We start from the raw sequence: 25380 nt of genomic DNA, 5'->3' as shown, positions 1-25380 counted from the left end.
TATCAAGTTACAGTAAAGAGCATTCTGACCATAGAGTGGATTAAGAATGACAACAGGTATGTTCCTGGACTTTTAGGTCAAGGAGAAAGTATGAAGCAGAGCTGGGACTAAGTGTGGTCAAAGTAGGCAGTCACCTAGTAAACTACATAGAGGTAGGAGGGAAAAAAGATGTGATACAGGACACATTTTAGTTTTACTTTTTTTGAATACATAGAATTTTCATGACACAAAATTCTCTTTGTGGCACATAGATATTTATTTCAGAGTTACCTTTTTACACTAATGATTCACTGCCACTGGTTGGCAATAAGACATGGCAATATTTTAAATTGTGAGTGGAAGCATCATTTATAAACTTTTTCAAGAAAACCCAAATGTCTTCCCCTGGCCCTGTTTTAAACCAGGGTAGCGAATGGGTTTCAAATCGTGGAAATAATTTGGTTTCAGACTGACTTTTTTTGAACTCTGCAATTCCAAAATTATTTTCTAGTAAAAATCAAAGCACGTGAATGAGGCCTAGGGGAAGGGAAGTTGGGGAGAATCATTCTGAGATGATTTACAAGCTCTTATTCTTTCAACATGAACAAGATCCATCCTGATGATCTCATTCTACAAGTGATAGTGAAAGGGGGGCGGGCTCAGAGTGAGACATTACACAAATTCTATACCTGCAGTGTGAGTGACTTATCGAGACTAAAATGTTTCTCATTGGTTGCCAAAGAATTACAAGGCAGGTAAGGAGGGAGTGGCAGCTGGGAGATTTGAATCCTTGTGTTTTTGTTCATGCAGTTGGCACTGGGACAACCAAGTCCCTATTTGGGACTTGGTTCCTTCCCTTTTCTGGCAGTCACATTGGGAAAAAAAGTTGGAACTTCAAGTGAGAACGTGCAGTCAGGAAATGAGTGATTTTTACCTTATCCGTTTCTGCCATTCTTGTACTGTGGCATTAAATTCTACCATTGAAAACAATGCAGTAAGCTAATTTTAAGCTTGAGTTCAAGTTTGAGATGTGATGATGTAAGGCCATACACAATTACGGCTCATATTCACCCATCCAAGATTGAAATCATTTCCAGTGACTGCTGAGAAACAAAGAATTAGTGTCCACACCATCACACACATTGAAAATGTAATGCATTACCTAGCAGATGAGGATTTTAAATTGAAGTGTCAAACTTCCATTCATATTTTGAAGTAAACTATGACATTATGAGGTTAGGAAATATTTCTCTTTGTCTCATTAAGAGAATGTCTGATGATATTCAGCTTTACTTCCATATGTAAACCCTTATAGATATTTTTGGTCTGGCCCCTGGTCTTGAGAAGACTGAGAGAGGTATTCTCCACATGAATTTCTCACAAAAGAAATATGATAGGAAGAATAGTGTTAGACAAGTTTAGAAACTATTTCCAATCACCCCGTAAATGAGATTTTCTAGTTTGTAAAATAATCATGAAAATATATTACTTCATCCTCTACCTTTCCTGAGAATTAAATTACCATGCTAGGTAGAAGCAAATCCATTCTCACTCTTTATATACCTTTTAGGCATCTTGAAGACAAATTTAAGGAAATAATGTTCTCTGAGTTCTATTTCCTATGGGTTCCTAAGCCTGTTTCTGCTAGATAAACTGACAGAGAGAGTAGTGATGAAAAATAACCAAATGAGTCTGTGGTAAAATTTTTTTTAAATGCCACATTCTTGTCTCTGAGCTCTCTTCTGAGGGGTAAGAAAGCCTGTGTCTTAAGAAATAAAATAAAATTGAATAGCAGCTCTGTCATAATTTAATGAAACATTTCCTCCAAGCTTTACTTCAGAAGAGAGATACTACACAAATGTGTTTACTGTGTGATGAGACCACAATGCATATTTCTTCTAGGTGTCGTCTTACAAACGTGGCTTCTGAACAAGTACCGGATGGTCCAATTGGAGATAATAGACCAAGTGGTCATGTCATATGGGGGTCTCCGGGGAGCAGTTGCTTATGCCCTGGTTGTTCTTTTGGATGAAAAGAAAGTGAAGGAGAAAAACCTCTTTGTGAGCACCACCATCATCGTGGTGTTCTTTACTGTCATATTCCAGGTAATTCAGTAGCCAGGTTTTATGTGCTTAGACAAAGGGACTAAGGCAGAATGGTTGTCCCTAAATCCAAAAGGGTCATTAGCTGCAAATGATTATTATAAAGTGTTTCAAGGCACCAGAAGCCTAATTGGCTTTGTAATTTTAGTAACTAGGAACCTGTTTTATAGGTTTTCACGTGGCACCACATGGGACCCAACACAATTTGTCCTGCCTTTAAAAAAAATTGTCTCCCTCAGACTGTAGCTGATTAACAAAGCCAAAGTTAATATTTCATCTAACATTACTCAGCACCAGCCAGAGTAGCCCCCTTTTTATGATAAAAGGAAAGGATCAAGACAGTGAGGAAAAGCACGTAGGTGTCACTTTTCAATATCCTGCTGAAACTAAGAAGCTCCACAGGTCATTTGTTTAGGTACTACTCTCTTTAGGAAAGCCAGCTAGAGCAGAGAATGCCGGAGGAGGAAAAATTATGCTTATCATCTCTGCTGTTCTCCATGAATTGGTTCTGTGGTATCTCTGCTGACATTCAGAAATCATTACTCTTACACAAGATTAAGCACAAGTGACTTCATTTACCTCCATTCCACTGACACTGAAAGTTTGGTTAGTTTGGCCATGAGGCCATTTTTTTCCAGTTCTTAATTCGTAGTATAACAATGGTGAGGAATAAGTTACAATTTAAGTTAAATTATAATATCATGGAGTCAGGTCTTAATTCATTTCTCATTGACCACTGAAGATGCATATCTAGAGCTCTGGGCCATTTTTTCAAATCTCTGGATACCAAGGTCTGAATTAGTGATAGAAAAAGAATGTTAGCTCTTGTGATGATGATTTATACTTAAGTGGTTTGATGAAAAGATCATTTGGTTCAGAGAACCTGGGCTCAAATCTTATGATGGCACAAGCATGACACAGTGAAATATCCTATCTGTGTGACCCTGGACAAGTCACTTAACCCCCATTGCCTACCCCTTACCATTCTTCTGCCTTGGAACCAATAGCAGTATCTATTCTAAGACAGAAAACAAAGGGTTGGTTTTTGTTTTTTTTGTTTGTTTTTTTTTTAAGAACTCTTGGAATAGGCTAGCCTTCTTGAGAGTTCTTAAAAAACAAACAAAAAAACCAACCCTTTGTTTTCTGTCTTAGAATGGATACTGCTATTGTTTCCAAGGCAGAAGAATGGTAAAGTCTAAGCAATTGGGATTAAGTGACTTGTCCAGGGTCCCACAGATAGGATATTTCAGGGATTCTTAAGTGTTAGTGATTCTATAGATAGATTTTAAGGGAGTAAAATTTTTAAAAAATAGTTGTATAATTATTTTATAAAATGATTGGTTCCCTTTATAATCCTATATATTTTATGGTACGTATTTTAAAACATTTTGAGGAAGAAAACCCAGCCTGCCAAAAGGAAAGTCACACACAAAAATGACACACACAAAAAATTAAAATCTAGTAAACCTTAATGAAATAATAGACTCCATGAAAACTAGAATAGTCCAAAGAGAAACCAGTGTTTCTAGGAATTGAAAAACATGTTAGAGTGAAATCAAAAGATTGAAAAATAGAAGAAAATGTGTCTAGGATAATAACAAACTGTCCTAGTTGAAGGAGAAATAATTTAAGAATAATTGGATTCAGGGATTATGAGAAGATGATAACATGCTAGGATCTAGAGCAGCTCAGATCTCTGGAAAATATACCAACAAAACTTTAAGATGTACCTTTAACTGGCAAAATAAGGAGAATCACACTTAGATTCCTCCACCCATCTCAGGGTTGCACAGGAGAAAAAATGTCCTGGACACAAGGACTGTAAGAGAACCTGGAAAAAATGAAATAAGAGATAACAAAATAGAATGGTTAAGATGGAAAGAATGTCAAACAAAACTGAAACATTAGAACAAATAGTAGAAAATGTCACTCAAGAATTGAATGCTCTGATGAGACAAATAGAAGGGGACTCGTAGAGATAAAAAATATTAAAACAAAAATATAAAATTAAGATGACCAAAAAAAGGTAAGACATAAAGCAACAACTGATCTGAAAAATAGTGCAAGATGAAATTATCTAAAAATTTTAAAATTGTATGAAAATCATGACCAAAAAAAAGACTGCATATCATATATCAAAAAATACTAATAAAAATGTACCAAATTCATAGAACCAAGGTCAAAGTCAAAATGTGATCTTGTTCCCTAAACCATGGAGAGACAAAGAAGAGAAAGAAATGATCATTTAAATAAACTGTTAATAAATGGGCTGTAGCATTGTTAGAAAGATTATACCTATGACTAAGTTGGATTTATATCAAGAATGTGGAGTAAATATAACAAAGCATATTGATAATATAAGTAACAAAACAATGGATTATATAAAAAGAAGCCAAAAGAATTTTGATGACATTCAATACTCATTTATAGTAAAAGCACTAGGAATCAGGAATAAATGGACCATTCTTTAATATAATAAATAATATCTACCTAAAGTCAGGAACAAATATTATTTGTAATGAAATGATCGTGGAAGTCTTTTCCAATAAGATCAAGAGTAAAGCAAAAATTACCATTCTCACCTCTACTATTTAATATTGTGCCAAAAGTGCTCATTGTATGAGTAAGATAGAAAAAGAGAAATCAAAAGGAATACTTATAAAATAATCAAGTATAAAAAAGAAGAAACAAAATTATTTGCAAACAACATGACAGTTTACTTAGATAACCCTAAAGAATCAACGAAGAATTAATCAAAACAATTAATAAATTCAGCAGAGTTACAGAATATCAAACAAATCCAGACAAATTATCAACATTTTTGTATATTACCAACAAAAACTTTCTAGAAAGACCTAAAAGATATAAAATATTTGGGTCTTTCTCTACCAAAATACTCCCATGAACTATATAATCCAACTGTAAAATATTGGTTACATTAATATAGATTTAAATAAAATTGAAGGAATATTAATTTATTGCAGATAGGTTGAACCAATATAATAAAAATGACAATACTACCTAAATTTGTTTACCTATTCAGTGCCAAAACAATCATATTAATAAAAGATAATTTTTTAATAAAATAGTGTTAGCAAAAAAAAAGAATAATGAAATTCATCAAGAGAAATAGAAGGTCAGGAGTCTCAAAGGCACTAATGGAAGAAAAAAGTAGAATGAAGTGAGCCTACCAATATCAGATCTGAAAATATATTACAAAGGAGTAATTGTTAAAATTTTGGTACTAGTTAAAAAATAGAGAAGTGAATGGGTGGAACAAATTAGGTACACATCAAGGAGAATCAAGTAAATGTATCAGCATACTCTTTGATAAGCCAAAGACCCCAATTTCTGGGGTAAGAACTCCTTGTTTGCAAAAGCCTGCTGGAAAAAAAAAAACAAAGCAAGCAGAAATTGGATATCGTCCAACCTCTCATGTAGATATAACCAGGACATAGAATGTGATAACATAAGTAAATTAGAAGATGCACTTTTTAGAGCTATAAATAGGGAAAGAGTTCATGACTAAAGAGGTGGTAGAGAAGATCATATAAAGTAAAATTTAAAAAAATTCATAATATAAAAGTGAAACATTGTGCACAAATGGAAAACAGTTAAAATTAAAAAGGAAACAGGAAACTGGAGGGAGGGGAGAATCTTTGAAGGAAGTTTCTTTGGAGAAAAGTTTCATATCCAAGATATAGGAATTGATTCAAATGTATAAAACTAAGTATCATTCTCCTAATGGTCAAAACATATCACAAGTTTTCAAAGGAAGAAATCTAAGCTATTAATAGCCATATTTTTAATTCTTAATCACTAATAATTAGAAAAATGAAATTAAAGTGAGTTCCACTTTACATCTATTAGATTTTCAAAGATGACAAAATATGAGAATGACAAATGAAAGAAGAACTGTAAGAAAATAGGCATACTAATGCATTATTGGTGGAGTTGTGACTTTGTCTAGCCATTCTGAAAATTGACACTATACTCCAGAAGTAATAAACTATACATATCCTTTGATTCAACTATGCTACTACTAAATCTTTACCCCAGAGATATTAAAAAAGAAGAAAGGGAGCTGTACATACACCAAAAAAAAACCAAAACAACTTTATAGAAGATTTTTTTATAGTAACTCCAAACCAGAAACTAAGACAATGCCTACCTACTGGGAAATGGCTAATCATATTATGCTATATTGATATGATGGAATATTATTGTATCATAAAAAATAACAAAATGTATAATTTCAGAGGAAATTGGAAAGATGTATAGGATCCAATATAGAATGAAGGAGTCAGAATTCAGAGAATAATTTTTGCCCTGACAATATTAAATATAAAAATAACTTGAGTCTGGAGAGCTGATTATGCAACCTCCATTCCAAGAAGTAATGGATTAAAATGCTAGATATGCATTCTTGGACTAGTCCAATGTTGGGGGGAGGTATTTTAGTTGGGAGTAAAAAAAAGAAATATGAGACTCCCTGAAAACCATGATTTTTATAAAAGTAGACATTATATTTAAAGAAATCACAAATTAAGACAATCTAGATCTATTAGAACCAGAGGGCAAAACAAAATAAAAAGAACATATCAATCACCTTCTGAGAGAAACCCCAAAAGGAAAAGTATCAGAAATGTCATAACCAAAATTCAGCTCTCCTACATCGAAGAAAACATACAGATATACATACAGAAAAGAAGCATTTCAAACATCAAGGAATTACAGTGAGAGTCATATATTGTTGTTAAACTGATTTGTTATTTTTAACCCTGTGTGACCCCATTTGTGATTTCCTTGGCAAAGATACTGGAGTGGTTTGCTATTTGCTTCTCCAGTTCATTTTACAGATAAGAAAGCTGAGGCAAACAGGGTCTTATGATTTGCCTAGGGTCACACAGCTAGTAAGTGTCTAAGGCTGGATTTGATCTCACATCCTCCTGACTCCAGGCTGAGCACTCTATCCTCTGTGCCGCCCAGCTGGCCTGAGGATCAAAGAGACCCTGGCAATTTCTACTATAAATGAGATGAAATCTTAGAAAAACAAAACATCCTCATAACCAAAAATAACTTTCTATACAAAAGTATAATCCTACAAAAGAAAAAAAAGTGTAACTTTAATGGAATAAAAGATTGCCAAGTTTTTTTGAGGAAAAGATCAGAAGTTAGTTGGAAATTTGAAATACAAACACAAGAATCAAGAGAAATTTAGAAAGGTAAATTTCTTCAAACAGAAAGAACTGTATGATGATATACTTTCATTCTAGAGTAGAAAAAGAAATTCAGTGTCTTCAAAAGGTATTGAGAGAATTAAATAAGGCATTGGGAAGAGATTGGTTCTTTAGAGGATTTTAAGAAAAAAGAGAAGGGAAGTTAAAAGGGATACACTAGTGTAGGAAGGAGGAAGAAAGGGGTAAACTGCTATTTTTCATAATTAGAGTATGTGAAAAAAGGATAAACTCATGGAGAAGAATATGGAGGGAGTGTCCAGTAGAGGATTCTCACTCTTTTGCAGAAAGAATTGAACACACACAAAAATATCAACCTCAACAGGGAAACAAGGAATAGGTAGGTGTGTGTGAAGAGGGAAAATACTACTGAGGAAGAAATAATCACAAGCAAATACATTTCCTGATCTCGTAGGGGTGATAAATGGGGAGAAAAAAAGAAAAGAACTAGAATCAAAGGGGTACCTCTCAGTTAAAGAATATCCAAACAAAATGTAATTTGTGAATGAATATAATGGAATATTATTATGCTGTAAGAAATTACAAAGAAGTTTTCAGAGAATCCTGGATGGCGTGGAATGCTAGAGTGAAGGGAGAAGATCCAGGAGAATAATTTATACAAGGAAAACAATATTGTAAAGAAAAATCAACTTTGAAAGACTTAAGAAGTTTGATCAATGCAGTGATCAAACCATGTCTCCAGAGGAGTGATGTTACCCATTTCCTGGCAGAAGTGCTATATGAAAGGTTCAGGACTCTGTCAACACCTAGATTTACAATATATACTGTGATCTTCTATTCATTATGACCACTCATGAAAATGTTTTCTTTTTTAAATACAGTTATTATTCTCTATGTTTAAAGTCAGGAAAACATATGGTACATTTTAGAGAGATTCCCATGTATTTTAGGTTTCAAACAACGTAAAGCTCCAGAATGTAAAGGCTTAATTCTTAGGGACCACAAGAACTCTCTTGTTAAAAATGCAGAAAGCTGAGTTTTCACTAGATTCAGTGCTCCTATGGAAAATATTTTGGTCACTAATTTTTTTTCACTCACCTCAATTGCTTAGTTATAAGTACCCAAGTCAGAAATGAACTTTTTGACCATCCTATAGCACAGTGGTTCCCAAACATTTTTGGCCTACCACCCCCTTTCCAGAAAAAATATTACTTAGCCCCCTGGAATTTATTTTTTTTAAATTTTAATAGCAATTAATAGGAAAGATAAATACACCTGTGACCATCACCGCACCCTGGATCGCTGCAGCACCCACCAGGGGGCGGTGGCACCCACTTTGGGAATCACTGCTATAGCATCTAAAAACAAACAAAACACTGAGTCTGTATAACAGATGCTTGAGAGATGTTTATTGTTTGAAGATTGCATCTGCTGTTTTAGACCCAGTACTAATAATAATGAGAGACCCAGTACTACTACTACTACTACTACTACTACTACTACTACTAATAATAATAATAATAATAATAATAATAATAATAATAATAATAATAATAATAATAATAATTCCAGCAGTCCTGGAATCAGGAAGACTCTTTTTTTTTAGTTCAAATCTGGCCTCAGAGACTTACTAGCTGTATGACCATGGGCAAGTCACTTAACTCTATTTGCCTTAGTTTCCTCATCTGTAAATGAGCTGGAAATGGAAATAATAAACCATGCCAGTATCTTTGCCCATAAAACATCAAATGGGGTCATGAAGAGTTGGACACAACTGAAAAAAATGACTGAACAACAAGTAGTAATAAGCCCCATTTTTTCCTTCTGTGATCAGAGAAATTAATGTGGACAAATAATAAGAACAAGTCATCTTTGATATAAAGTATGGAGTGTAGAGATAGTTTTATTTTTTCCCAAAGGAGTCCTGAGATGGGGTAGGGTGTGGAAAGAGTGAGGCAGCAGAACCCAGAAATCATTTCAGCTTTCCTATACAAGCTAAAAACTTCCCTACACTAATACTGGCATACATTAAATTGGTAGAAGCCAACCCGCCACAGATAGTATGGAAGAACAAAGGGAACATTATTTTGTTACTAGCCATTATCAATTAGCACTGGAAAACAACAAAAATATTTAAAAGCATAAATGTACTACTAGAGTATGGCTGTAGTTAATGTTTATCGTTCCTTTTCCTGAGAAAAAAGAGAATGTTTTTCTCCATGGGCCTGCACTCACAATTGAGAAGGGGATTCCTTTCTGAAGGAGCTCTGACTTCTTTTCTTTTATGCTCTTTGTTTGTGGGAAGAAGTAATTTTCCAAATAACCTTGAAATGAATTAAAGGAATCAGTGACGTAAGAAAAGTAAGCAATTTATTACCTCCTAAGATCCAGGTCCAATGAATAATCTTCCTATGACACAAAACCCTTATAAACAAACAGGCAGTTCAGTGAGCATGCATATGTAAGATACTGAGAGTTCTGATGGAACAGATTCTATTTGTCCCCATTTCATGAAGAAATGGTCTCAGTTAATTTAGTGGTAGCAAACTCCCAGTGCAGTGCATTCAAAACATTTTATTCCATTATTAACTTGCAGCTCCACATGCCTCTGGGGCACATTCAGAATTCAGAAAACAGTCCTGTTGTGGTTGTTGCTAAGGTTGATTTTGTTGAGTGCTGAAAGTCTAATAGGAGGAGGACTTTATTTTATTCTAACATGACAGACTGTCCCTAAATCAGACCTGAGTGATAGAAGACATCTCATGAACAAAGCTCCTCAAGACAGACAAGGTTGAGTTAATACCAAGTTTCTCCCTAAGAGTCAGATTTCTGCCAAATGCTGGTCTACAGAAGGTGGTGGTTTAAAAAAAAATGATTTAAGGAAACAATCTAAAGATAGAGGTGACCCATACTAGAGATGGCCCAGACCCACTGAGTTAACATACAGCACTGACCATTGTTCAAATCCACAACTGTCAGCTTGGTGTGACATAAATGGATATAGCATATTCTAATGCAGGACCTAGTAACATCTTTATTTTGATCTTCTCCATCAAAATGCATTAGTTTTATTGACAAATCTGAGTCCTAGAGGAAGGGAAGAAGTAAAGGAAGGAGGGAGGGAGGGAAGAGTGAAGAAGACAGAGAGAAAAGTAAAAGAAATGGACATGATGGGAAGGAATGAAGATGCCCTGACTAGTAAAGTCAACCAACCTGATAATTTAAAGCTCCTACTCTTCCACTGGTCTGATCTGTGAAAAAGGCTCCATTCCCTTTTAATGAAAAAGAACATATCTACACTTCTCTTTACTCCATATAACAATTTCAAATATAAAAGATACCACAAATGTTTAACATTCTGCTCTTCCTAAAAGGAAACTTTTGGAGGCTGCACAAATTAAAATTTCTAGAGTAAGCACATTGTTTTCAGCCTCATTTCCTTTTTCTTTATAGACTAGAATAACATGAGTTTGAGTCAGTCAAGTGCTTATTCATACATACAGTCATCCCTTGATTATTCACACACACATCATACCCACAGCAGAGCTATGGGTAATGCAGGATGACAGGTAATCCAAGACTTATTTATTTCTGGCTTTGGAATATTTTTATTCTACTTAGATTTGAATATATCTTTCCCTATAGACCTGAACCATCTCTGTCTAATCATAGCATGTCTCATCATACCACCCTGAGGTCTAAAAGCTTTCAATCAAAGCACAAATTTTAGAATATTCTCTCAGGATGACTTGTATATCTTTAGTCTAAGGACTAGCCTAACCAAGTTTAAGTAAGAAATGATTAACACCAGGTTGGCTACAAGATGGCCACAGTAACTCTTAAAGACCACTTGCTAAATTATAGATTGTAACCCTCCACATTGGTGGATAAATTGCTCCCACAGATGAACTCATAGAACCTTGAAATATTGTTGACATGTAAGTTTTGACTATGGCTGTAACTAATATTCCAAAAATTAACTTCAAAACAATTATGCTATTCTGCAAAAATCTGACTGAGAAAGAGCTAGCACCTACTTCTTGCTCAACACTTTGCTTCAGTTCATTACAGTTTGCTTATATCAGAAGAGGTGAGGTAGTTAAGTATTTGGATTTCCACATGAAAACAGCAGCAGGATTTGAGAAGTCCATAGGGTAATTGTGAGCCTATGAGGTAGACCCCCAGAACATGAGCTCCTTAAGGACAAGAATTATTTTTTTGTCTTTGCTTGGAATAATATCTTACATAGAGCAAGTTCTTAATAAATTGTGTTATTACCATAGACTGATATAAGTAAATGTTGTATTATAGAAACAGTTCGATTTTCTGGTATTCTAGGGACCCTTTCTCATTTCCTTTTTATTCCAGATCATATTTCCTTAATGCAAACCTCAATATCTCAGAGGACCTAGAGTCAAATCCTATTTCTGACATTATTTATGTGATTTTGAATCAATGATTTAACCTCCGTGGGTCTCAGTTTCCTCATCTGTAAAATGAGATGTTGAACTAGAGAGGCTCTGGGATCTCTTTCCCTATTTTCCCTCTGATGAACAACACATTCCAAAAACAACTCCAAAATACTTTAGACCTGTGTTGAGAAACCTATGGTTACTCCCCTTCCTCTCTCCATGGGTGCCTGAGGACATTTCTCACATGACCTGCTCCTGTGCCCAGCAGCCCAATGGGAGCGCTTCCTCCCTCCCTTGCCTAGGGTAAGGTGGAGGGCTCACATGTAGTATGAAGGTACAGTTTGGGCACTTGGTCTCTAAAAGGTTCACCATCACTGCTTTAGACCATTTTCTGCCAGAGGAATTTTTGTTCTTGGTTATTTGGCAACTACAGCATATGATGAGATATCTACTAATGATGAAAGAAGGTCTTGCCAATTGACATATTTTGGTAGCACTTTCTGAGGGTTTTGCTTGAAGTTGTTGTTCAGTTAAATTTTTCAGTTGTGTCCAATACTCCATGACTGAATTCTCTTATAGGGTCTGACCATCAAACCCTTGGTACAATGGCTGAAGGTGAAGAAGAGTGAACACCGAGAACCAAAGCTCAATGAAAAGCTTCATGGCAGAGTAAGAACCCACAAGGGCAGTGAGATGGGAAAGAGATCTTAGTATCATTCAGGTGAATCAGCCTGCTAAGGACCATCAGGGTCCACAAGGACTCAGTGATTGCCTTTTATGAGCCTGGCTTCCCTTTCATGCTGCCTTCATGCGCTCCAGGCCATGGGGTAGAGCCAAGGAAGCATTAGTTTCAAGATTCATTGAGTTAATTTCCAAAAGGGAATTAATCCCTCTTAATCTTCCAGGAGGGATGAGGAGGGAGAAGGAAGGAGGTGTTGAAATGGGAACAAGAGTGAGGAGGGATTAAAGCTAAAAAGAGAATGCAAAAAGAAACACAATTTCTCAGGGACATTAACAGAGATTTCTTCATTTTTAAAGGCTTTTGATCATATTCTTTCTGCCATTGAAGATATATCTGGACAAATAGGACACAATTACTTAAGAGACAAGTAAGTAGTTTTAATTACTCTTAAAATTGAGCACTTAAGAAAACATAATGTGTTTATTTATCTTGGCTTCCATTAACTTTATTGCTCCAATGAACATTTATTTTTGCATGTTTGTTGGTATCCTTAAATGTGCCTATCTTTATAAAATTCTAATCTTACAAAGGTTTGAGAGCAATGTGCTATTGACAGTCAACAATATTTGTTAAGTATTCATTATATACATTCTTATTAGAGTTTTATTACAAGATTAATTTGTATTAAAGAATATTAAAAAATAGAGGATCGAATTTGAGATATCTGGAATAATTTAAGGATACTTACCTAGGAGCATAAAGATGAGTACAGTTTCAAATAGCATATAAATATTGAAGTTCAAAGAAGGTTTTGAGTCTTACAGTCTTGGAGCTGGAAGGAACTATAAAGTTCAACTTTATGGAAGCAGGATGGTGGACAGGGGGCTGTACTTGGACCTTGACACTGATGAGTTGTGGGCCCAATGGGCAAATTTCCTTCACCTATCAGAGCCTCAGCTTTCTTCCCTGTAAAATAGGAATGGTAGGACAATCCTCAAATTGTGAGGACTGAATATGATGATGTATGCAAGTGCTTTCAAACATGAAAGTGCTGTATAAATAGCTACTATGTGGTCTAGCTCCTTCATTTTGCAGATAAAGAAACTGAGGCCTGGAGATGCTAAAGGTATCATACCCACTCCTACTGTCCAAACATTTTTGTTTCCATCTTTAGGTGGTCCAATTTCGATAGAAAAGTCCTAAGCAAATTACTGATGAGAAGATCAGCTCAAAAGTCCAGAGACCGGATTCTGAATGTTTTCCACGAGCTCAACCTGAAGGATGCTATTAGCTATGTGGCTGAGGTACTTTCAAAAAGAATTTTGGGCTATGACCATTGCTCTTAAGTTTTATACTTAGCCGCAGGACAATTTAAAAGTTCTGTGCGAATGTTACACCAAATTACGTTACCTGCTTCCAGTTATAGTAAGTGCCATTTTTTAGAACTCAAAAGGTTTAGTACTACCGCCGTTCTCATACTATCTGACTGATAAGCTCTAGGTTCTGATGGTCTCACTCTATTTCCAATAACAGGATCTCCTTCCTAAGGCTCCCTCTCATTGCCTTGACAACCATTCCTCAAAGGGTGTCTCCTCAGGAGGTTATAATTTTCACTTTCTGGTCCAAAAATTATGCCTTTCCAAGATGGCGCTTGGTATAAAGACACCTCATGGTCTTCAGATTGTCATACGAGGTCAGACTTATGATCCATCCAATTCCATTATTAATGTCACTGAAGGATATATCATAGGAAAAAAATTCAACAGCTTTTGTTTGTTTGTTTGTTTTTATTTAAACCCTTACCTTCCGTCTTGGAGTCAATACTGTGTATTGGCTCCAAGGCAGAAGAATGGTAAGGGTGGGCAATGGGGGTTAAGTGACTAGCCCAGGGTCACACAGCTGGGAAGTATGTAAGGCCAGATTTGAACCTAGGACCTCCCATCTTTAGGCCTGGCTTTCAATCCACTGAGCTACCTAGATGCCCCCATCAACAGCTTTGATGTCAACTTCACAGATTAGTCATGTGCTTAGACCGGAATAATAACAAGTAGCTTAGAGATCAACCAGCCCAACCAAGTCATTTTACATATATAAAGAAATTGAGGTCCAGGGTATGTGTGTGTGTGTGTGTGTGTGTGTGTGTGTGTATGTGTGTGTGCACAAACATATATACGCATGTCATGTTATATATTATTGTAATCATATTAATAAAATGTTAGATGTACTCTTATTTATATCACCTACTCATATAATATATACACACATATTACATTATACTATATTATTATAGTAATAGAGTTATGTAATATTAGATATAGTAATATATAACTTTACTTAATCATATATAATTATATAAAAATATGATTAACAGCATATGTTGCTGCAGTAATATAATATTATGTCTGTGTATACATGCATGTTTACATGTGTATATGGACATAGATGTATACCAAAAATTGGGCAAAGAGTACGTAGCTGAAATGCATTCCCTTTTCTCTTCTGCCTTGTTTTCCTCAAAACCACCTCCCCTTAAGCTATTCCTCAGCTCTCCAGTCGCTAGTGCTATACTCCCCTAAAATGCCGTGTATTACTTGTTGGGGTAGATTGACTATTCATATATATGTACTTCCCTCTCATGATCCATGGTAAGCTTCTTGAGGTCAGAAAAAGTCTCATTTTTATCTTTGTATAATTGGCACATGAAGTGGGAACAGGAAGTAGACTGGTTCAGCTGGGTTGTAGAGAGAACATGTAAATCTGACTCAAGCCTTCTTTTCTAGGCTTGTTAGATAGTCCCCTCCATCACAGGGCCTGTTATATGGTAGGCATTTATTTTTGGTTTGTTGGTTGGTTGGTTGTCTAATAGAAATCAACATAAATGCAAACGTAAGGAAATGTAAGATAATTTTAGAAATTAGGATATCAGCAGCTGGCTGAGTCAGGAAAGGCTTCTTATAGGAGATGTTGTTTAAACTGAGTTTTTAGGGAAGTTAAATTCTTTAAGGTGGAGAGGAGGTGTGCATTTCAGGTGTGAGGCACCCAAGGCATGGAGACACAAAATGTGATGTCAAATAAAAGGAACAAGAAATAAGTCAATTCAGCTGGATTGTAGAATACATGAAAAAGATTAACATCAAATAAACCTAGAAAGATAGGTTGGAATAAAATTGTAATGGAATTTAAATGCCAAACAGAGACACTTCTTGTTTTTCCCCTGCAATAATAAGGAGCTAGTGGAGCTTTTTGAGCAGAGGAGTGACATTAGCCAATCAATAAACATTTAGTAAGTATCTAATATGTACCAAGCACTATGCTAGGTCAGACTTAGCCATCAAGGAACTTGGGTTCTTTTTAGATGGTCAGTTCTGTGCATTATGGGAATATCCATTTGACATTTGGGTAGAGAAATAATTAGAAAGGGAAAAGGTCTACAGGGATACCAGCAAGGGGGCTTTTGTAGGAAAAGGGTGAGAACTGTGCCCAGGACTGCTTTAAAAGCCTTCAAACATACCCCACCCATGATAATAATAATAATAAGTATAGTAATAGCTAGTGCCTACTATGTGCCAGAACCTATGCTAAGTGCTTTACAATTATTATCTCATTTGATCTTCACATCAATTGTGGAAGGTAGGTACTGCTATTATCCCCATTTTATAGTTGAATACTCTGAGGCAAATAGAAGGTAAGTCACAAGCCCAGGCTCACACAGCTGGTAGTGTCTGAGCCTGGATTTAAACTTGGGTTTTACAGACTCCAGTCCCTGGGCTCTACCCACTGTACCCACCTAAGTGCCACAGCAAGATTCTGACATTGTTCTGCTTTTCTATCAGTCACTGCAATGTCTCTGGGTGGCCGCATCCCTAGGCACTTTCTGAGATCTCAATTCAGCTCTTCCTCTGCTTGACCACAACTACTTTATCTCCCACGTTGTTTTTTTTTAATTTCTTATTGTGAATCCCCTGTACTCACACTGGCTCCTACAATCCCTTAATTCACCCATGTTGCTGAGATTCGCATCCTTCTCTTTTTTTCTTGTTTAATAAAGATATTTTATCTTACCAATTACATATAATAACACATTTCCACATAAGTTTCCTAAATCTTTATGATCCAAATTGTCACCCTCCCCCTTCCCAGAGCTGGCAAGCAATTTGATCCAGGTTATACATATATTATCACTCACATCCTTTTCTAACTTCACCAGACTCAGTTCCAATCTCTGACACCAGAATAATTTCTTTTCATAGTCATAATTTTTTAATTTTTTAATTAATTTGTTTGCTTGTTAAATTAAGATTCCCAGGTAACTAGGAACTCCTTTCCTCCTTTCCCTCATCCCCAAATGATGAAGGCATCATTTGACAATAAGGCAAACTGTCTTCCTTGTTTCTATTTATCAATTCTCTCTCTGAAAGTGGACTTACATAAGTCATTCTTAAAACAATATTTCTGTTGCTGTATATAATGATCTCTTGGTTCTATTTGTTTCACTCTTCATAATTTCAGGTAGGTCTTTCCATTTTTCAAATTGAGCTGCTCATCATTTATTAAGGTGCAGTGGTATTCTATCACAATCATAAGCCATAACATGTTTAGCCATTCCCCAATTGATGGGCATCCCTTCAATTCCTAGTTCTTTGAAAACTGATCCAATCATTTTGGAGAACAATTTGGAATTATGCTCAAAAACTTAAAATGCTCTGTTAGTCTTTTGACCCAGACTTACCATTAAACTTATTTCCTAAGGTGATTGGGGAAAAGAGTCACAGGTTTTTAGAGATGAAAAAGACATTAGTTATTCAATTCATAGCATGGAAATTGAGGCCCAAGAAGATGAGACAAGTTGTCCTAGAATTCATGTTTTCTGAATCCTATCCCAAAGCTCTCTCCTCACTTTGAGTATGGCTGTCAGAGTTCTATTGCTTTTCACACAAGTACAATGGTATGAATAGGAAAGAGCTAAGAAGGTACCAAATCAAAGCCATCACTGACCTTAAAGTACAGGCATCACTGCCCAGGTCTTTTGTGTATACTATGTCTAAAATATGTATCTTACAGCATGACCCAGAGCATAAAATTTTCCCCAGGGGCATCTTAGCATGAGAAACAAAACCATACAAAGGGATAACCATTCATTTTACCAGATTCCCCAGCATCATGTTGCTTAGTCACAAAAAAATCTCACATAGCACTCTCTCTTCCCAAAACAAATAGCTCAGTCAGCACAGTTTATTGCATCAATCAGCCAACAAGCCAAGAACTGAGCTCTCCCATTTCTTATTCTCTCTCTCTGTCTCTCTCTCTCTCTCTCTCTCTCTCTGCCTAGAGGCTGTTTTAGAATGGGAGGAGCAGCTGATTGGCTTGATAGAGACTTTCCTTCCCTACAGATAACTTTGCCTCTCTGTTTGTCATAATGGCTGCTCTCTTCATCCACCTCCACAACTTTCGACTTTCTGTCAAGTGTAAACTCAGTTCTGGCCCTAGATCACTCGCTGCCCATCTTCTCCATTTTTATACCTAGGTCATCATGTTTTGCTAGAGGGAATGCAAAACTGCCATTACAAATCATAGCTATGATTCAGAGGAAGAACTGTGGAAATAGAAACACAGAAGAAAAATAATTGCTTGAACACATGGGTTGGTGGGAACATGATTAGGGATATAGACTCTAAGCGATCACCCTAGTGCAAATATTAATAATATAGAAATAGGTATTGGTCAGTGATACACGTAAAACCCAGTGGAATTGCGTGTTGCCTATGGGGGGATGGGATTGGAGGGAAGGGAAAGAACATGAATCATGTAACCATGGAAAAATATTCTAAACTAATTAATTAAATAAAAATTTTCAATTAAAAAAGTGATGGATAAAATGCTAATAATGAAGATTAAACTTAAAGATGTCTCAGGAATACATTTTCCTTTTTAGAGAGCTGGTTTTTAAATATTTACCAGTATACCTTTGCATGCTACCCACTTCCTAACAGTGAATAATGGAATAAAGTTAGAGAATGAAACACACACACAAATAAGTCATAGCTATGGTCAGTGAACATTTATTAAGTGCCTACTATGAGCCAGGCATTGTGCTAAGTATATGTTGCCATTTCCTAGGTAGCAGAACTGGTACTCCTAGCATCCCTTCAGTCAGCCATTTTTCAGTTATGTCTAACTCTTCATGACCACATTTGGAGTTTCCTTGACAAAGATACTGGAATGGCATGTCATTTCCTTCTCCAGATCATTTTACAGACTGAGACAAACAGGGTTAAGTGACTTGCCCAGGGTCACATAATTAGTTAAGTGTCTGAGGCTGGTCTTGAACTCGGGAAGATGAGTCTTTCTGACTCCAATTCCAGCACTGTATCTACTGTACTACTAACTGACCTCTTCCACCTGTGCTCCTGATGACATTGCTCCTCTTAAGAGACCGTATAACTCTTTTCTCCCTAGTATCTCTAAAATCAAAGCTTAATGTTGGACCTTTTCTTCAATTTTCACTCTCTCAGTGATCTCCTCAGTTCCTATAGGTTCAGTTACCATCTCCATGTAGATGACTTCCAAATCAGCATCTTTAGATCTGAATATCACTATTTGGATGCTCCACAAGCATCTCAAATTCATTATGTCCAAAACTGAACTCATTTTCCTTCCCTCTCCCCATGCCACCATCTGAATGAGCCTTTCTAGATAACCATTCTTTCTTTTAAGTGCACAACCATCCTACCATTCATTCACAACCACAACTTAGGAGAATCTCACTGAACTCACATAACGAAATTGCTGCGTCTTGTTGATTTTCTCCATAACTTAGCTCACCTCTTCATTCACACAGCCACCACTTCGGGATTTAAGTAGCTGCTTATCACCTCCAGGATAAAATACAAATTCCGCCCCCTGTTTAACATTTGCAATCCTTCACCCTTTAGCTCCTTCTCACACATTCTTCTGTTTCCCCCCTCTGTGCCTAGCACATTGCTCCCACACACACACACTCATAATATTCTCCCTCCTTATCTTGACTTTTTTGAAATTCCTAGTTCTAAGGTTCATTTTAAACTCTGCCTCCTACATGAGACCTTTCTTGTTACCCTTCTGTAAGTGTTCCTTCCTCTTCCATCCATAATTATTTTGTATTTCTTTATCCAAGGGAAGCTAGGTAGCTCAGTGAATAGGACACTGGGCCTCGAGACAAGAAAACTCATCTTCCTGAGTTCAAATCTATCCTCAGACACTTACTTACAAGCTGTGTGACCCTCTGGAAGTCACCTGGCCCTCTCTCCGTTTCTTCATCTGTAAAATGAGCTAGAGAAGGACATAGCAAACCATTCTAGTATCCTTGCCAAGAAGACCCCAAGTGAGGTCACAGAGAGTCAGATGTGACTGAAAGCACTCAACAACAGATTAAGAATATGTTATATTCCAGTGGCATATAGAAACTTTGAGCATAGAGACTGTTTTCCTCTATATCTTCATATTTCTACCACCTAGACCAGTGCCTGATACATAGTAAGAGTTTAATAAATGCTTATTGAAGTGAAGTGAATTGAATCTTTGGTTTTTTCCTTTCAGTAGCTTATAGAAACACAAAATCACTTACCTTAGAATCGGAAAGACTCAAATGCTCTACAATATGCCTGATATATAGTCATCTAGCCTTTGCCTGAACCTCTCTAATGAAGAGAAACACACACTCTTTAGGACAGTTCATTCCATTTTAGGATAATTCTCAATTTTAGGATCTTTTCTACACTGAGCCAACACCTGCCTCATTTCAATTTCTCCTCATTGTTTCTAATTTTGCCCTCCAAGGCCAAATAAAACCAATATAATTCCCTCTTTCACCTGTTAACACTTCATATATATATGAAATCATCAATAATACCCCAACTCAAGTCTCCTTTAGGCCTACCATTCTCTATTCCTTCAATCCTTTCCTAGCATAATATCTTTAATTTTTTATGAGGACTTTCACTATCTTGTTTGACTTCCTTTGGGACATTTTCCAGTTATTAATTTTTTACCTAAAACATGGTGTCCAGAACTCAACATAAAGCTCTGGATATAGTCTGACCAAAATAGAGTAAAGGAGTCTTGGACATAACACCTGTCCTAATGAAACCCAATATTACATTAACTTATTTTGCAGTATAGTGAATCCCACAAAATCCTCTTTAATAATATATATGTATGCATATATATTTTATTTAAACTTGGCTTCATAAGTAAAAGATGAGGAGACATATATATGCATATATGTACATGATTATATATATATATATACACATATTTATGTATATGTGAGTACCTCCAAAGACACAGACTGAAATATATATATATTTGTTTGTTTGTTTGTTTGAAATTCACTCTTAAGGATGCCACAATGACCTTCAATACTACTTTCTGTAGAGTGGTGGGAATATAAGCCATATTACAAGGGACTAAGATTGGATCAAATCATGAAAACATGGAGGGAAAAACATATACTACTCAATTGAGAGCTGTTGAGGGGGGAAGAAAAATCAATAGGAAGGGGCAAAAGTAACTGTTAAAGGGATTTTTTTGTATTTCTTTTTTAAAGTAGAAGAAAAACATGCCAATATATGTGTTATGTGTATGTGTATATATACAGGTGTATGTATGTATGTGTATGTACACACATATACCCCCTCTATTTTTTACTTATGAAGTTAATTCTTGGAACCCAAGTTTAAGACTCTATGCTAGATTTTATCTTATTAAATTCAGCTCAATAATCTAACCTGTCAAGAACTTTTTGTTTTATCTCTATCCATGTCCTCTGTGTGAGTTATGTATTCTAACTTCATATAATATTAAAATTAGACAAGTATGCCATCTATGATTTTATCCAGGTCACTGATAAAATTCTCACACAGCCTAGGACCAAGTTCAGATATCTGAGACACTCCCCTGGACATTTTTTTGCCAAGATGACATCAATATATGAATGTCTGTATTAATTAGATTCGGCCATTCAATCAGTTTTGAATCCACCTAAATATGCTATCATTTAAGTCCACATTTTTCCATTATTTCTTCAAAAATATTGCACGAGGGAACTTGTGAAATACTTTACTAAAATCTAGATCAGCTATTTTTATAATATTCTTCTGATCTACCAATTTCACAACTTTACCAAAAAGGAAATGAGAGAGCAGCTAGGTGGCTCAGGGGATAGAGGGTCAGTTCTGGAGACAGGAGATCCTGGGTTCAAATCTGACCTCAGACACTTCCTAGCTGTGTGACTGTGTCATTTAACCCCAATTACCTAACCCTAATCACTCTTCAGCCTTGGAAACAATACAAAGGGTTGGGGCGGGGGAATGAGCCACTTTCCCTTTTCCCTTCAAAGATACACGGGTTTCTTGTATTTTAAAAAAGAAAGAGAAAAACCAAAACTCTTTAAATGATCCTATTTATTTCTTTTCCTCTAACAATAGTTCTCAGATGAGTAGTTTATATTTGTTCCTTCCATTTTTTCACTTTGATCCCTTCTTAATCCCTTGTAAGATGGTTTCTGTCCCCTCTTACACTTCTATGCACAAAGTAGCATTGAAAGTCACTGTGACTTTTTTATGGTTGAATTAAATTTTTTTTCAGTCTGTATTTATCATTACCTCTTTGCTACATTTAACATTGCTGACTTATTCTCTTCCTTCTTAAAACTCATTTCTCCTTTCACTTCCATTGATCCAGCTATCATAGCAGTACTGAATACTTCCAAATCCAATTTCAACCTCTCCCCCTAACTCTAATATATTTACAAGTACGTAAAGATATTTCCACTTTGATATATCAATAGATCCATGATCTTTCGAGCATGGGTAGGAATAAAAGAGTCTCTGAGATTCTTTCTCAACTGCCGGATTATGTTATCCTGTGATACTCCCTCTACTCATACAAATTGTAACTCATCTGTACCTTTTCATATTGTTTTATATTTATCTATGCCACTTCATCAGTCTCCCACAGAGTCTTTTACAAATGCCAGTTCTGCCTGTCTCTTATCCCTCATGCTTACTACACAACCAGCCCATTGGTTTTTCTTGTCATACCTGTTATGGTTATAGGGGGTTATAGTGGAAAGAATGTTGAACTTGGCATCAGAGACCTTGGTTCCAATCCAGATCTTGCTAAATTGCTAAATTGTGGGATCTCAGGTCAGTCATTTAACTTTTCAAAGCCTTGGTATCTTTGAAAAGCAGAGGCAAAATAATACTTATAAGCCCTCACTCACAAAGTTATTGTGGGGAAAACACTTCCTAAATCTTAAAACACTATACACATGTGAAGCATTATTGATGATTTCTATCACATTGACTGCTCAAGGACCTTTGGAATATGCCATAGCTACTTGTTATCCACCATATGTTTTCCATTACTCTTTGAGGAACCTATTTTTTTCACTCTTGAGATTATTGGACTCTGAGATTCTCAATTAGATGGTAGCGTGAAGTGAATATTGGAATTCAAAAGCATAACATTGGAAGCACAACATCTAGACTCTTAACACTACACTTAAGCTTTATGAAGTACTTTCTTCACAAGCCTATGGGGGATATTGTTGTTGTTTGTCCTTCGTTTTCAAAATAGACCGTATATCACAATCTTGGAGTCAGAGTACATTGTATTTGGCTGTCACTGTAGAAGGAACTACCACAGATCAGGCACAAGTGGTTTGTTAGAACATTACCTTCTTTGAGGTGGGCACACCATGTTGGATGGCCCTGTATCAACATTTCTCATGTGTCATAGCCAATATTAAAGTTCTTCAGTTAGAAGTTCTACACAGAGAATGTACCACTTATACTGCTTCTTCTGACCACAACATGAGTGTTTATCATGTGAGGAGGTAGGTAATACAAGCCTGAAGGGGAAAAAAATCCTATAAAACAATCAACAAATAATGAAATCAAAAATTATTTTGTTTTCTATACTTCTCATCAGTTTGGTGTCTAAAGACACAGTCTGCTATAGAAAATAATCTGTGGAAACTTGCCATCTGTCAAAGTTCACCTTCTCATAGTTTCATCCTTTATGTGTACATAGATTACTCTCACAAATACTTTGTTAGATGAGAAAGGAGGCATATAGGTCAATAGTTACTGATGCCTTCTCAGTCACCTTCTTTTTATTTAAAAATATTGTCTCTGAATTTTTCCATTCTTTGAGAAGATTCCAGTTTTTTTTTGAGACATCTTGAAAAGAAAGCTTTTTAAATTGTGTTTCTGTGAGCCTATTATTTTTTTTCTGTATTTATATGATCAGATACTATTGCTCTTCTCAACTCCAAGTGCCTTTACCACTTCCTCATGAAGAGAAAATGAATGTGGCTTCATGGAAAAGAGCTCTTTTGAGCCTTTGACTCAAAGATCTCGACTCATATCCCAGCTTGGACTCATAAAACTGTGTGGCCCTGTGCAAGTCATTTAATTTCTCTGAATTTTGACTTCCTCATCTGCAAGTGGAAGTGATATTGTATTACCTTCCCTTGCAGTTTTACAAAGAATACCTCGCTAAAGGATTCCATGTGAGTTACTGAATATTATAGTGTTAGAGTTGAGATGTTGGCCTCCACTGCTATCACTGATGCCATTAGATTGCTGTGGAAACACCAGAAGATCTATTCCATTTCATATCCACTTTTTGACCTTCCAACTGTTCATCTACATATATTCTTCTTATGATCTGGCTTAGCTTAGTCTCACACCGAGTTCTCTAATGGCATGCTTTCTTCCCAGGAACTTTTTACTCCATAATATTTTGGGGGGAAAAATAGCTGTCAATGAACATGGCCCTTGGCTGCCATGTTTTTTATCCTTTCCAATCATACTATTCTTTGCCACGGTAGGTTTTATCTCTATTAACCTGTTAACTTTTTTGCATTATCAGCAACAAGACAGGTGGGGAAATTCAGCATGTACCTGTACTCTATCCATTAAATCTTACACACTGTGCTTATTCTCAGCTCTGTGCCTTCCCAAGGCTATCTCCTAAGGCTAGAATGTCTTCCCCCCTCAGTTTTTCCTCATATGGAACATACTCATCTTTTCATGACAGCCCAATGATTTTTATTGACATCTTTAGAATCCCAACTTCAAGACTCATTGTTCTGCCCTAGGAATAGGAAGATCTGTTATGTCCTTAAGGTGCTGACAATAGTATAATGAAACAACACTTCCCCTACTATGGATGTAAATTTGATGTTACTGTGGTATTGTTACTTGTAGTGGATAATAACACTGTAGGAGCAGGTAGGGGCATAATGCATAAAGTGCTGGGTTTGGAATCAGGAAATCTCATCTTCCAGAATTCGAATTCTGGCCTCAGATACTAACTAGCTGCATGACCTTGGGCAAGACCATATCTATAAAATTATCTAGAGAAGAAAGTGGCAAACCTAAACAGTGTCTTTTCCAAGAAAACTCCAAATTGAGTCATAAACAACCATAGCATGACACTGTAAAAGGTGCACATTCTCTAGCCACAGCAAATGGCTCATATTTGTGAATAGGAGAGTGGGCAAAGCAATTTAGCACCTAGGCTGGGACAGTTGTTAAACATTGAATTTGATCCAGCCTTGCAAATAAGTAGAGAATCTGAAGTTTAATGGAACTGGAACTTGATACAAAATATTTTCTTTTGACAAAAAAAAAAAAAAAAAAAAAAAAAAAAAAAAAAAAAAGGAAGAAAAAAGTTGAGCTGGGAGCTCTGGTTTGAACAGTTTTTAACCAGGCCTTCTCTGTAGAATGCAGAACAAACCACTTAGCAAGCAAGGCCAGGCTTAAACACTAGTTGTAACAAGTTCTATATTCCTATTACACTAGGAATAAGGTGCTTTTGGAATTCCATTTTCTTGGTTTTTCAGTTGTGTCCAACTCTTCATGACCTCATTTGGGGTTTTCTTAGCAAAGATACTGGTCTCTTTTGCCATTTCCTTTTTCAACTCATTTTACAGATGAGGAAACTGAGGCAAACAGGGT

The 25380-nt window shown here is 36.0% G+C and overlaps 1 protein-coding gene across 1 annotated transcript in view; it reads left to right on the top strand.

Moving 5' to 3' along the window:
* Positions 1-25380, top strand: part of SLC9A3 (solute carrier family 9 member A3) — a 132272-nt gene that overhangs the window by 93446 nt on the left and 13446 nt on the right. Inside the window, exons 7-10 of the mRNA XM_044665160.1 lie at positions 1882-2084; positions 12271-12360; positions 12730-12800; positions 13548-13677. Of these exons, the coding sequence (XP_044521095.1) occupies positions 1882-2084; positions 12271-12360; positions 12730-12800; positions 13548-13677 (494 nt within the window). The remainder of the gene's footprint in view (positions 1-1881; positions 2085-12270; positions 12361-12729; positions 12801-13547; positions 13678-25380) is intronic.

The sequence above is a fragment of the Gracilinanus agilis genome, chromosome 1 (genome assembly GCF_016433145.1).
Source record: "Gracilinanus agilis isolate LMUSP501 chromosome 1, AgileGrace, whole genome shotgun sequence".
NCBI classification, from domain to species: domain Eukaryota; kingdom Metazoa; phylum Chordata; class Mammalia; order Didelphimorphia; family Didelphidae; genus Gracilinanus; species Gracilinanus agilis.
This window is presented reverse-complemented; position numbering and strand designations above follow the sequence as displayed.